General features: G+C 43.7%; 1 protein-coding gene across 1 annotated transcript in view; it reads left to right on the top strand.

Annotated features, from left to right (window-relative positions):
- The first annotated feature begins 2,125 nt into the window (after positions 1-2,125).
- ERICH1 (glutamate rich 1) overlaps positions 2,126-13,301 on the top strand; it is a 99,186-nt gene continuing 88,010 nt past the window's right edge. The window contains exon 1 of the mRNA XM_063114080.1: positions 2,126-2,210. Coding sequence (XP_062970150.1) covers positions 2,189-2,210 — 22 coding nt within the window. The 5' untranslated portion in view covers positions 2,126-2,188. The remainder of the gene's footprint in view (positions 2,211-13,301) is intronic.

The raw sequence follows: 13,301 nt of genomic DNA, 5'->3' as shown, positions 1-13,301 counted from the left end.
GTTTGGGCATGAAAGAGATTGAAGAAGAAGAAACAGGGCTGGAGGAAAATTTATGGTTCTTGGGAAGATTTTATTATAAGGTGGAAAAGTCCAGAGTAGGCTTCAATGCTGGTGGGAATGATGAAGTGGAGAAGGGCAAGTCAAGATGTGACCTAACCAAGGGCATTGTTCCAACATGTATTTCCTCTCTCTCCGGCATTACTCATTTTTCAATCTCAATTTGATCAGGCCTTTCATCACACAAATTTGCTCTGTGTGTGTTGTCTTAAAAACTCTCCAACTACCACCCCATTTCTCTGGTTCCACCAGATGGTAGTCTACATTCAGTGTCTTTGGTTTCTTCCCTGTAATTTTCTCTATGGATTTCCATCAAGCTTTTGTGTCTAACAACAAAATTACCTAACCATGGTCACTAATGACCTGCCCTTGACAAATCCATTGTCAGTCCTCCTCTTGACCTGTCAACATCATTTGAGACAAGTGATTCCTTCTTTGGTTTGGTTTCATGACCACTCTCTGACTTCTCCTTTTCTCCTGGGCCACTCCCTCTTGTGTGCCATAGCTGGGATCTACATCTTATGAGTATCTCAAACTTAACATGTCTAAAACTGAAAACCACTACACGACAAAGATCCTCCCAAAGGTCTCCACCTCATCTGCACAACTCCAGTCTTCCAGTTTCCAGACCAAAAACTTGGAGCCACTCTAGACTTCTCTTTTTCTGTCACAGCGCAATTTGATCAATCAGAAAATTGCTGGCTTTGCTTTCACACATATCTACAATCCAGCTACCTCTTCCCACAACTTTGAATGCTACCACTCTGATGCTTGCCACCAACATCTTATTGTAATGGACTCAAACTGGTCTCCATGCTTCCTCCCACTAAAATCGACTCTCAGCACAGCAGCTGACACGACTTCTTTAAAATGTACATCAGATTATTTCATTCTTCCACTCAAAACTGTCCAATGATTTCCATCTCACTCCTTGGAAAATCCAGAGTTAACATGCTCCTCTACATGATCCTGCCTCAGCCCTGCCGCCTTTTTCCCTCTCTGATCTTACTGTGCTTCCTCACACTGGCCTCGTCCCTATACTCCAAACACAAACATGGTGGCATTCTCCTTAAACATGTGTTGTCCCTTCTGCTTTGTGCTCTCTTTTCCTAGATAGCAACAAGTCTTTCTGCTTCACCTGCTTCAAGCCTGTACTCAACTTACTTTCCAAGGAGGCTTCCACTGACCAATGGCATCACCCTTTCCATGCTTTATTTTTCTCCAAAGCACTCATTGTCATGGGACATGCTCCTTGAGGTCCTTATTTTCTTTGTCTCCTCTCGTTAGACCATTCATGAATGTATCCCCAGCATGTGGAACAGTGCCTAACATATAGACATTCAGTAAATATGTTTTTGAAGAAATGAATTCAAAAAAAAAAAAAAAAAGAAAAGAAAAAAGAAATGAATTCAAGGAAGAGGGGTCAACAATGAACGAGGGTCCCAGACCAGGTGGAATGGGATGGGTGGAGGTCCTGGGGAAGCAATCTCTTGGGTAGAAGAGGACACGTCCATACGTGGGAGAGAACCCAAGAGGGAGTCAGGGCAGACACGTGGTACAAGTAGGGGGGATTGTGGGTGGGCGTCTTCCTGAAGACTTAGTTCTCCAGCAGAGCGTAAGCCGAGCTGATCAGGCGGTGTGAGCAGGGCACCCTCAGGTAGGAGAGGTGAATAGCAGGTACGTGGCAGTCGCGGGAGGTAGAGTGGGATCCCGATCCCCTCAAACTTCCAAGTCCTCTTCTTCCCTACATCGTCCTTTCTAGCCCTCGCATCCTTAGTTCGACCAGTACGTAGTACAGGTAGGTGCTGCTCCCAATTCTGTTCCGCCCCGCATGTCTCCGTCGAGGTCTTCAGGCCGCGGAGCCAACCGCGGCCCACCACCCCTCCGCGCATGCTCTATAGAGTGGCTCCCAGAGGAGGGGGTCTGAGGGCCGTGGGGCACGCCCACATTCTCGGTGTGAGCCAATCCACGACCGGGATGCGGCTGATTGACAGCCAGTAGCAGGAAACCCGGATCCAGATTGGACACTCCTGCTGTTGTGGGCGTGCCTACACGGGCGGAATCCGGAAGCGCCGGACACGGAGGTCAACCCTAACCAGGCAGTCTGGGGTCTTGGTACCCGGCTTTCGGCATGTCGGCGAGCCGGAGGCACGGTAGGTGGGGCGGCTGCTCCAGAGGCATGGGGGGTGCGAGGGACTCGACCGGCAGGGTGGGGAGTGAGGAGGTGGCGGGGGGCTCGTCTGGGCCGGGAGTGCGACCCGCCGGGGGACAGGGGGCAGAGACGCCGCCTGCCCAGACTCCAGCTCCTGCTCTCAACCCGAGACTCCTTTCCTGACCGCAGACCTCGACCTCGACTTCAGACCCCGCCCCCCGCCTGCTGTTGCCCACTTGCTGGGCTGCTGTTGGGCCAGGGTCGCCCAGCCAGGCCCAAGGTGTCTGTGGGATCTTCAGGCCCAGCTGGGTGTCTAGGGACCTGGGTGGTGGTCTAGCTGAGGCCGGGGGCATCTTGTGTTCCTTGCACAGCACCTTTCAATGAGTAAGTAGAAGGGTCTCAGCCCTGCCTTCACTTGTGGGGCCTGCGGTCTTGTCACTAGTAACTTTACTAAACACAACAGCAGAAACTTCTCTGAGCCTCAGTTTCCGTATCTGTAAAATGGAGATAATATTTATCTGCAGTGTACCTAAGTTGCAGGATACATAATAGTGTTTATTAAATAATAGTATTTTAAATCAATACTAGATTTAGGAGCGGAATAACTTGTATTGGTTAACCTTGGTGGTGCCTTAGAATGGAAGTGTTAGAAGAGAAAGGGAACTCCCATCTCATATAAGCCCCAGCAAACCATCTTCTCATCACCATTAGCCTATAATTAGCAACATTATAATGAAAAAATGGAGGTTTCAGACATGTATCTCATATTACTTAGGTAAATTCAGGCCGTGATTAATTTTTTTCTTTCTCTATGTTTAAAACTGATCATCGTGTTTTTGCCATTTGAAATGAAAAGCCAATGGCAACTATAGTTAATAAGCATTTGCATAAAAGAAGGAAACTAATTTCTCAGTAAGGTAGGATATGGAAGAAAATATACCTAGTCCCAACTGTGTCTTCCTCTTAGAAAAATGTGCTAGGGTTTCCCCTTCTCCACTTAGTACCAATAAGTTTTGACTTTTATCAACTTGGCTTTAAAAACAGACCATCTCATAGATTAAAAATGACTTAACAGTTTCTAAACAATCAGGTATTAGGCTTCAAAATGGACATTTACAAATTTTAATGAGTACCAAAACTACATTTTTTATAACCCTCCACTGAAAGAGAGTTGACACTCTGTTAATTGAATGTCAAGGTTCATGAGTAGCTGAGAAATGATCTCCTGAGGGGTGGGGGTGGGGGGCGGATTTCTTGCTATCACTACTGCACACCGGGTTTTCTCCTGATTTTATACTACAATCCACACTTTCTCTTCTTGCATTCTTTTATGTGTTTCTGACTCTTCTAAACCTGTAATTAAATGCTGTTTCCTATGCAAGAAATTATATCATGTGTAATGCCCCTAATCAACTTTGAAAAACCTTTCTTCACTCACTAAATTAAAATGAATGAAAACTTTTGATTGTTTTAGTTGCTAGACTTTTCCCTTGAAACAGCCTCCTTTTCCTATTGGATATGTGCCAAATTGTCAAGTAAGTTTAGGTTGTTTAAGAACATTGTGGTTGGAAGGATGGATTAATAAATCCCGAAAGTACAAAATGTAGGAGGGAAACGAAATATTAGTTTTCTGTATCTCTTCTTAACAAGATCACCTGAGGAGCCTTTCTACTGTTTAATCCTTAGGCTCTGAGAAACACTTAAGGGAGGTCTTAGTTGGAATAAAAATTCTAATCACTTGTAACTCGTTAGAGCATGAAACCAGAGCTGATCTCTGTCTTCAGGACAGTTTTCTCATCTTGTGTGGCTTGTAATGAGTGTTACAATTACGAAAATGTGTGACAGGTGGAGGAGATGATGGCTTGGTGCACATTTGCTCTGACAACTCTCTCTCACAATCCAGCTGCTCCTCAAGAACATCGGGTCCCAGAATGGTGGTGCAGAGGCCATGGGCTCTCTGTGTGTTTATGGCAGGGAGATGAGCACAGATGCTGTGCAGCTCAGGTGTATCTCCTCGGAGTAGACCACATGCAGAACTCTGTATTTGTGGGCATCTGCTGAGTGTGTGTCAGCTCATTCAGGCACTTGAGCCACAGCAGGCAGTCAAGCTCGAAATCCCCTTCCCTCAGCACGCTGAAGCTTTGGTGTAGCTCGGCACTGGTTGCTGATGAAGAGGCATCTAAAGGAGCAGTGCTATTCTCTCACTCGGCTCTGGCATAGACCAAGAAAGCATGAAGCGGGTGGGCTGAAAGTAGATTGCTTTTCCTGAAAGTAGATTGCTCCTGCTAGGTAACGTAACCTGCTAATACAACAACTCCCCTATAACAATTTGTAGTAAAACTCTTCAGGATTAATGGAAAGAATGTTTTGCCTTTGAAGCAACACTACTTGAATAAGAAGTAAAATTTTAAAATTCACTCTATTTTATGCTGGAAAAATGCATGAACAGCACTAGAGGATGTCTCTTGGCCATACAAGCCTCTGAGAGTTACCATGCACCTCTGACAATGAATGGCTCTCCCTAATGGAAGAGTATCACATGAAAGGGACCCTGTCTAAAGTGTAGCTGAAGTGGTTTCCATTCTCCTTGGGGAGATTGGGTGAATATCCAACATACACCTAAATGTTAGCTCAGGTAGGACTGTGGCTGGCCTTCAGAGGGGCTATGATTAGGGAAGCCCGAGGTGGGGTCACAGGGGGACCAAGGAGCTCTTAGGGGCTGCAGCTCCCCGGGGGACTGCATGCTCCTCGAGGAAGCCTGAATAGCTACTCAGTTAACTGCTGGAGTGGATACCTCAGGTCCAGCATCTATCCAGTTGAGCATTCCTGCTACGTCCTCACCAGATGGCTCCTGTTGGCAGAGTAGAGTGTGTCGTGAGGTGGCATTCTCCACTTTAGAACATCCGCCCGTGTTACTTCTGCTTGAATATGATTTTGCTGTTGGAGCTCATAGCATGAGTGTCATGCCTCTGAACCCAATGGCTCTCAGAGGTTTCGAGCAGCTCTCATCTCCTCCCAGTTGCATGTTGTGCAGTACTGCCTGCACACATTGGGAACACTTCCTAGAGGGACAGAGCTTGAGGTGGACTTGCCAGACAGGAAATGCTGAGATGCTGGGGTGGGGCAAGAGTTTGGTGGGAACTGAGGTCCATCGAGGGTCAGCTCTGTGTTAAGAAGAGGCACGCCTGGGCTCCTGCCTTGTCTGTTGGACACCCGACATCCACTCGTGCTGCTGTGCATATGACCTAAGGTGCAGGGTGGAGAGGGGTGAATGAGTAGATTTACATGAAGACCACAGCAGAGTGTGGGAGCCCAGCAATGCACCCTCCTCCAGCCATGGTGCCCCCCTCCCTTTAGGCCAATCCTTTAACCCTTTCTATCTTACGATTTCTCATCAAGAGGGAAACAGAGATGCCAGCCCCCTAGTGTCAGGAGCGAGTGGATGGATGCATTAAGCTATTCTTCACATCCCTCTTGCTGTCCCCTCTGCAGTGGATCTCCCAGACCCATCCCTGAAGGACTCTGTGCTGCACAAGCCTGGTGGGCTGGCCAGGCCATTTTCAGTCTGGGGAACATTTGCTGTTACATGGGCGATTTGGTTAATAAGGACTTGTTCCTGCTGTGACCACTTCTTGCAGAATAGCCAGGCTTGGTCTTCACTGGAACTCTAGGAACCAGGAGTTTAGGGCCAGGATGTGTTTGGCAGTGGGCAGATGGGACAAGTGCAGCATTGTGTCACAGATTTTTGTCTTCCCAGGACTCTCCTCAGATGAAATTGGAATTGTCAGTGGCCCCACCGTTCTGATCACATTTCCTGCACACCATGTCCCTGTCCTCTTCTGGTGTCTCCCTGTACCTCAGTGGGTGGACTGTGGTGGCCTCACACACCTTTGGATAGCTGGCGCTCTCCGTGGTGCTGGCATTAGCGTTCCTGAAGGCCTGGTAGTCAGGGAAGAATGTGTGTTTGCATGTGCGTCTGTGTGGGGTATACATGTATATATATGTGTGTGTTTGCATGTGATGTGCACGTGTATATGTGTGTGTATGTCTGTAACATGTGTGGTATGTGGTGTGCATATGTATATATATGTGCATATGTATCTGTATGTGTGTGTGTTTCCCCAGTTTTGCCCTCAAACTTGCCTATAATGCCTACAGTTCCCTGTGGAGTCTCAGAACTGGAGGGGCTGGTTTGGATGCATTTCACTTGGAAAGAGACCCCTTTTTCCTTCTTACTGTGCTGGGTTTCCGGTGCTGCCTGGGTGCACAGTGACTCTTTTGGGGCAGAGTTTCTGTTCTGGTCTCATCTGTGGGCTTCTCTGCAGAGTCAGAAAGGCAGTCACTCACTGGCCTTCAAGACAAGCCCGGCTATGTTTATCAACAAACAAGTGCAAGTGTTACTTTGATAACGTGTACTCAGATACAACATATCCCTTTCCTTCTGGAACAGGAGCTGGGTGGCTCTTGTCCCTTTTGGAGCTCTTTGAGGATGGAAAAATATACTCAGGAAGTGTTTCCTGAATGAGTGAGTGAGTGAAGAAATCAGCTTTCTGTGAACAGAAGGAGTTTAGAGAGTGCTGGCAAAGTAGGAGGCAGTTGTGTTGAGCCCTAGTCATGGAGAAACTTCACTTTGTGGTGGTGGGAATTAGGAGGCAATGGAATTCTGAGCAGAGCAGGGACAGGTGTTTGTGTCTGTAAAAGATACACCTGAAAGTGGAGAGATAAGTGTGGAAATGCCAGCTGGCATGTTGTGGGGACAGGACGCATGGGGTATGGGACAGCTGAAGGAAGGGAGCAAGACAGATGGATGTAGAGGGGTTGCCAGGATGAGGCCGGACCTGGTGACAGTCTGCAAGACATGGGAGCGCATGCCCAGTGGGCAGTTAAAGACATGCTTCCTGATTTGGCAAGAGTCAGAATTGTTATGTGTGACTGGAGACAGTAGTAGGAGCCTGGGAAAGGTGGGTGAAGTACAGTGAGAGGGTTTTGTCTCCTGGCAGCCTGTGGCCAGGGCAGAGGCAGCCTAGGCCACAGTAAGAGACAAGCCACTGAGTTCAACCCCACCAGAGCCAGGCCTTGGAGCTAATTCCCTGTAATCCTCAGTTGTCTCATCTGTAACGCGGGGGCAACAGCAATAGTGCATTGTGAGGATTCATTAGGTGACATGCATCACAAGCATGGGTACACAGAAGCAGCCAGCTGGTTGCCCTCACTGATGGCACCCCCGGATGCAGGAGATATGGAGATGGCATGCAGGTGAGACCTCTGTGTCACCTTGTTCAGGTAAGGGACATGTGCATGTGTTTCAGAGACAAGAGAAGTAGCAGCGCCTGGAAAATACTAAAACACAGGTTCTGTGTTGAAGACATAGTGGAAAGAGTGCAACTCCAAGGGAAAGTGGGCTTGAGGAAGCCAGTGGTGGGGGTGCATGGCCCCTTTTCCCCCTGGGCAGGAGTTGAGGCAGAGTTGATGCAGAGGGAGCAGCTGTTCCGGAGTCTTTGTTTCCTCCCAGTGTTCTCAATTGAACCATATAACCTACCATGCCAGTGCTGTGGGTCTCATCAGAGCAGAATCTCTTGTTGGTCATGAGTTCTTTGGGTTGAATTCAAGATCTGTCTAATGAAAAAGCCAATGTTAATGAAATTTGAAAAAATAAGCATATTGGAGTAAAAATTATACTTTACCTTGTGTCTTTAAGTTACAATAAAGCAGCTGCTAAATTGCCTTCTGAACAGCATCTCAGTGTTTTCTAGCCCAGCCGGGATTGCCAAAGGTTCTGTGAGGAAAATGAAACAAAATGGTCAGCCTCCCTCAACTGTTCGGAATCTTGCTGAGCCTGACCTAGCCTGTTTGAAATAAATATGTTAACTATGCATGTGTGCCCAGGTGTTCCTTGGCTATTGTATGATGTAAGTACATTAACTGTGCATGTGCACCCAGGTGTTCCTGGGTTATCAGACTTAAGGATTAAGGACAATCAGCTCTGATCTACAGGGTCCACAGGACACTCCTGAGAGGCCCCCAGGAGGCCACCAGGGGGCCGCTGCTGCAGAAGCTGGGGACTGAGCTGGCATCTGAATAAAGCATGTCCAACATGCCAGTGGCTCCCAGGATCTTTCCAGTTACCTAGTTCGCAACCTGCATATGAGGGGTCTGTGATCAAGCCTGCACAGAATGGGTTTGAAGTGTCTGTGACCCAGCCTGCTAGGGGTCTGTGAGCCCTAGCCCAACAGGTCCCATCTGGTCAGCGGCAGCACAGTCCCTAGGAACCCCCTTGTTCTCTCCTCTGTGAGGATGCGTTTACCAATTTCTAGTGAGAACCGTTACAGGCTCACACGAATGTAAAATGTTTATGAATGGTTAGTGATACAGTAAGTGCTGCTAAAAAAACTCTATAAGGAAAAACTTTGGACAGAAGTTTGCTGGGAGTATTTTCTTTCTTCTTTTTTAATTGCTAAGGTTTTGGTAGAAAATGAATATTTAGTGTATTTTCTCTACTTAGATGAGAATACCACATCAAGTTGGTCATGGTGTAAGATTCTAATAATGTCCTATTTGAGTATTATTTCTGGTCTTATTTTGAGTACAATTTTTCTCCTAATTAATATTTCAGAAAGCTTGCCAACTCTTAAATCTTGACTAATTATTTTTCCGTTTATAATTCTATTATAAAACTTATTTAAGAAATCTATCATTATTAATCATTATTTATTAGTCTATCATTCATTGAATTAACTATACTGAGCTTTTCTTTCTTGTGAAGTAACAATGCCGTTATCAGTTTATTCCTTTATTCCTAGATTATAGGCAAAGGTTAAATACCCTCATTACAGGGATACAGTGAAAAAAAAATAAAACAGTGAATATCATCTTCAGGAAAGCTACGAATAGCGTGGAATATATTAAGTAGACATTTAACAGTTTTTATTGAAAAGAGAAAATTCAAAATATCAGATTTCCATGAAATGCAATAACTCTAAGACCATTTAAATTTAAAGGGCCTATTAAAACCAAATAGGCAGATGTCAGGATGAGAAAAGGAATAACTGGAGATGGTATTTACTGAGATAGGGGAATTTCTCAGTTTTCCTTAAACCGATGAAATCATTTGTTTTTTTTTTTTCATGTTCTATGGGTTTAGGGGTAATAGTTTGGGAGATTTTCTCTAACGCAGCAGTCTAGTTGGGGGAGGACACGTCAAACTGGCCACGGTGAGAGCTTCTATTAATCGTCATTTCTGGTCTTATTTTCAATAGCAGTTTTTCATTTAAATATGATCTTTAAGAACCTGCCAACTCTTGTTTCAAAATCTAATCATTTTTTCATTCATATGTTAAGTGAAAACTCTAAAAAGGTATGTCATGAACCTATTGGTTCTGTATGTTTTTCTCTCAAAATGGAATATCAGAAAGTCGCCTTTTAAAAGGTACCTTTTAATATTTATGGTTTCTTTTATTTTAGTATTATTTTATTTTATTTTATTTTAGTGTAATTCCTATAACCATGTGTTCCTATCAATTTTACAGCTTCTCATGAATATCCACTTTTTGAAATAGTTCTTTTTGAACTGATTCATTCCTCATATCCCCAAATTAGCTGTACACATAGTTTTTTCTCTGAAAGTCACACTTTTCCAAGAGACACTAGTTTATGGGGATGATAAAAGTTTTGAAATTATTGATTAGAGAATCACAAATAAATAAATATCATTTCTAATCTCTTTGTCACCAGAAAGTTTTCTTTTTTATACCCAACTGTTAAGATTTTAAATCAAGTAACTGCATTGAGGAAGAGTTTAGAATTAAGTAGGTTTACCACCAGCAATCAAACTTCATTTCATTTTGAGGTACATATATTTACAGTTCTCCCTAGGTGTCTGATTTCCAAAGAACACTTTACTGAAAGATTTTATTTTTATTTGGCTTATGTCTTTAAATTGAAATAGCAAGTTTGGGCAGCAGTCCTTCCTGAAAATTATATAAAAATAACTTTATTCACTTGTGAAAAGGAGACTTAATTTCTCCATTTGGTATTGCAACATATTAATTTTAAACGGGGTGGTTTTCTTCACACTAGCCTTTTGTTGTGTCTGTCATTTTCCAATTCTGATTGCCTGGTCTACTTGGTAATTGTATTTGTTTTCCTGCAGGTTATTATTATTATTATTTTTTGATTGGCATTAAACATCCATTCTCCTGTTTTTTTATTTTCCAATGATTGCTTTTTGATAGACATAAGCATTTCAAGTTAAAACTTGCTCTTGCTGCTGGAAGAAGAGCACATTGATGAGGTGGAGAAAAATCAGACCCCAGCCTGGGGTTTCTGGTGGAGGTGCGGCATCTCTGTTGTGACCAGTAAGCAGTTTGCATTTGGTCCAGTGATAACTCAGAGCTCTTGGGGTCCCTTCCAAGACTGTATTACCCAGCTCTATTTTTGTAGGGTTTTTGTTGTTGTTTTTTCGCACATCGGAAATTAAACAGAAAAGAGACCTTTAACTTAATTTTTAGGCCTACGTTTGTAGTATATAAACGTACACACACTCACATAAAAACACACGAGTCTCAACTGTAAAGCTACACGACTATGCCAGTTGTTGGGCTCTTTTACTTGCCCGTAATCCTGCTGACTACGCCAATTGTAGGGCTAGGCTAATGTCAGAATCCTGTTCATGATGCCAATTGTAGAGCTACACAACTATGGCAGTTGTCGGGCTCTTTTTACTTGCCTGTACTCCTGCTGACTGGGCCAATTGTCAGGCTAGGGCTGGGTCTGGAGCTCACAGATCCCTCAAGCTCATTGTCCAGACTGGGTCACAAACCCTTCACATGCCAGGCTTGGTCCCCAGACCCCTCACACAGCAGGCCTCTGAGCTAGGTAACCGGCAAACAGGTCCTTGGAAGCCATAGGTTGGAAAGCATGGCTGCTTTTGTAAGCACAACTTCCTTGCAAAGAATGCTGCACCACCCCCAACCTGACCTAAGGTGAGGGGACCTGATTAAATTATTCTATTTTCCCAACATCAACAAACCAAATATAATCTTTTAATAATTATGTTTCATTATGTCCCAGTATCCTGAAAAAAATAACCTTCATTTATGTTTTGCTTTGAATATTAATCACAAAGTAGAGTTGGCCAGTTAGAACACATACTTTGTTTATTGAATTAAGTCTATACTTATAGGAAACCATCAAGCAGTTCCTAGGGTACTTATTTCATTCATAACTCTGGCAGTTCGAAGTAGTGGTGAGGGTTTAAGTGGCTGTACAATATATTTTTGGTCTAAAATAGCTGATTCTTTCTGTTTAAATAAAGGGTATGAACACTCTTAGTAACAGGAACAGCAATTCCTGTTCATCTTACAATTTGTAGATCCTGTGTGCCTGGACTAAGCACATGGCTGCATCCTCTCTTATGAAAATACAGGAAGTGTGTACTTACCTATCATAGGGTCTGGGAGGAGGTGAGTGGGGGCGGGACATGGAGTGCTTGTTTTGTTTCAGAGGACAATTATTCAGGTAGTAAATCCAAGTGCTACAATATCCATAAAGTCTTATTCCTGATCTTATCATCCAGTGTGTCATATCAAATGCTGTGATAAAGTGAAACTCATTAATGAATCTTCCAGCAATATTAGTTGATAGAAAGTAATTATTGATATTTTAATTTTGCTTTTTAAACTTTGCTCTTTTAAAACTGACTTAAAAAATTAAAATCATAGTTTTTTAAAAAATACTTTATGCTTTATATTGTAGCAGCTGAAAGTATTTAGACATATATAGTTATCAGCAAAGTTATTTTGGATACCTGGATATTTAGATTAAATTGTTTTAATTTTTATTAAAATTCTTTTTGAAGACAAAAATTCCCACTTTAGAAAGGAGGAGGGGATGGTTAGTGAGAAACTTGTAAAGGGCCACAAAAAATTATTACATTGTGTAATGCTAAATATACTAATTAACAGTAATATGAGCATCACATATTGCACAGCGGTATTGATACATCACAACTGTACTGTTGTGAGGCTGCCGCACAGAAAAGGAACCAGAATACCCAATACAGAATTTAAAAGGGGGTTTTTAATTGGCTGGCTGGCAACTGTCCCTCCAAGAGAGTCTCGGAAGGGAACAGCAAACAAAATTCAAACTTCTCTAAGTGCAGGTGAATATTTAGATTTTAACTTCTATCAAAGGGGGGCTGGAGAGCTGATGGGGACTTTTAAACAACAACATTTTTTAAGCAATTCAAACACTATTTAAACTTAATCAATCTACCTTGTCACACAGCAAGCAGTTTCACAGAAGTGAATTGCATATAAATTCATTATAAATATGCTGTTGGCTTATGAACAGTGCTGCTTCTGTTCACTACTGAGATGTCTTACTTGTCTTTGAGGATGGCCAAGATGTCCCTCCCCCTCCAACAGCTTATTGGTGCAAAGCAGTTAGCAATTTTTGAGTAGAGGACTGAGAATATTAATTTTTGTGTTCAGAAGGATAGTAGTAGCAGCCATGAGCACACCTACTGCCCTGCTCTTGCCTTCTAATCACCAGGCTCCTTGGAGAAGGGGCTGGCTCCAGGTCTGGTGCAGAGGAAATACAAGGTGAGCCACAGCATCGTGAGGTGCCAGAAAGGGGCCATGTGCTTACAGGAGTCCAGGATGTGCCAAAGGGCACCAAACCACACTGAGGAGTGCCCCATGGCCAGCACTGGACAATTTGAGCTACAAAATATGTGACGTACAGGTTAAGACCTTAGAATAAACAAAATATCTATAAGTCCATAAATCAATAATAAAAAAGTAACGATCCAGTAAGCAGATATATGGGGAAGTGGGGGCAGCTCTTCATTACGGAAGGAATGAGGGGAACAGAAAACCACCACTGGAGCACCACAGTCCACCAGTGGATGCTCAAATCAATGGGTGAAATTGAGGAGAAAAAGTATATAGTCTCAAACTACCTCCTCTAAGATGTTCATTAATTATAAAGGGAAAAATAGTAACTTTGCAGAGAGAAACCCAGCTGCTATCACTGCACCCAGGTGGTGATCAAGGTTGACCCCATATCCAGGTGGTGACCCCGATGTGATGTG

The sequence above is a fragment of the Cynocephalus volans genome, chromosome 1, assembly GCF_027409185.1.
Source record: "Cynocephalus volans isolate mCynVol1 chromosome 1, mCynVol1.pri, whole genome shotgun sequence".
NCBI lineage: Eukaryota > Metazoa > Chordata > Mammalia > Dermoptera > Cynocephalidae > Cynocephalus > Cynocephalus volans.
Note: the sequence above shows the minus strand (reverse complement) of the source record. Positions and strands in the feature narration are given on the sequence as shown.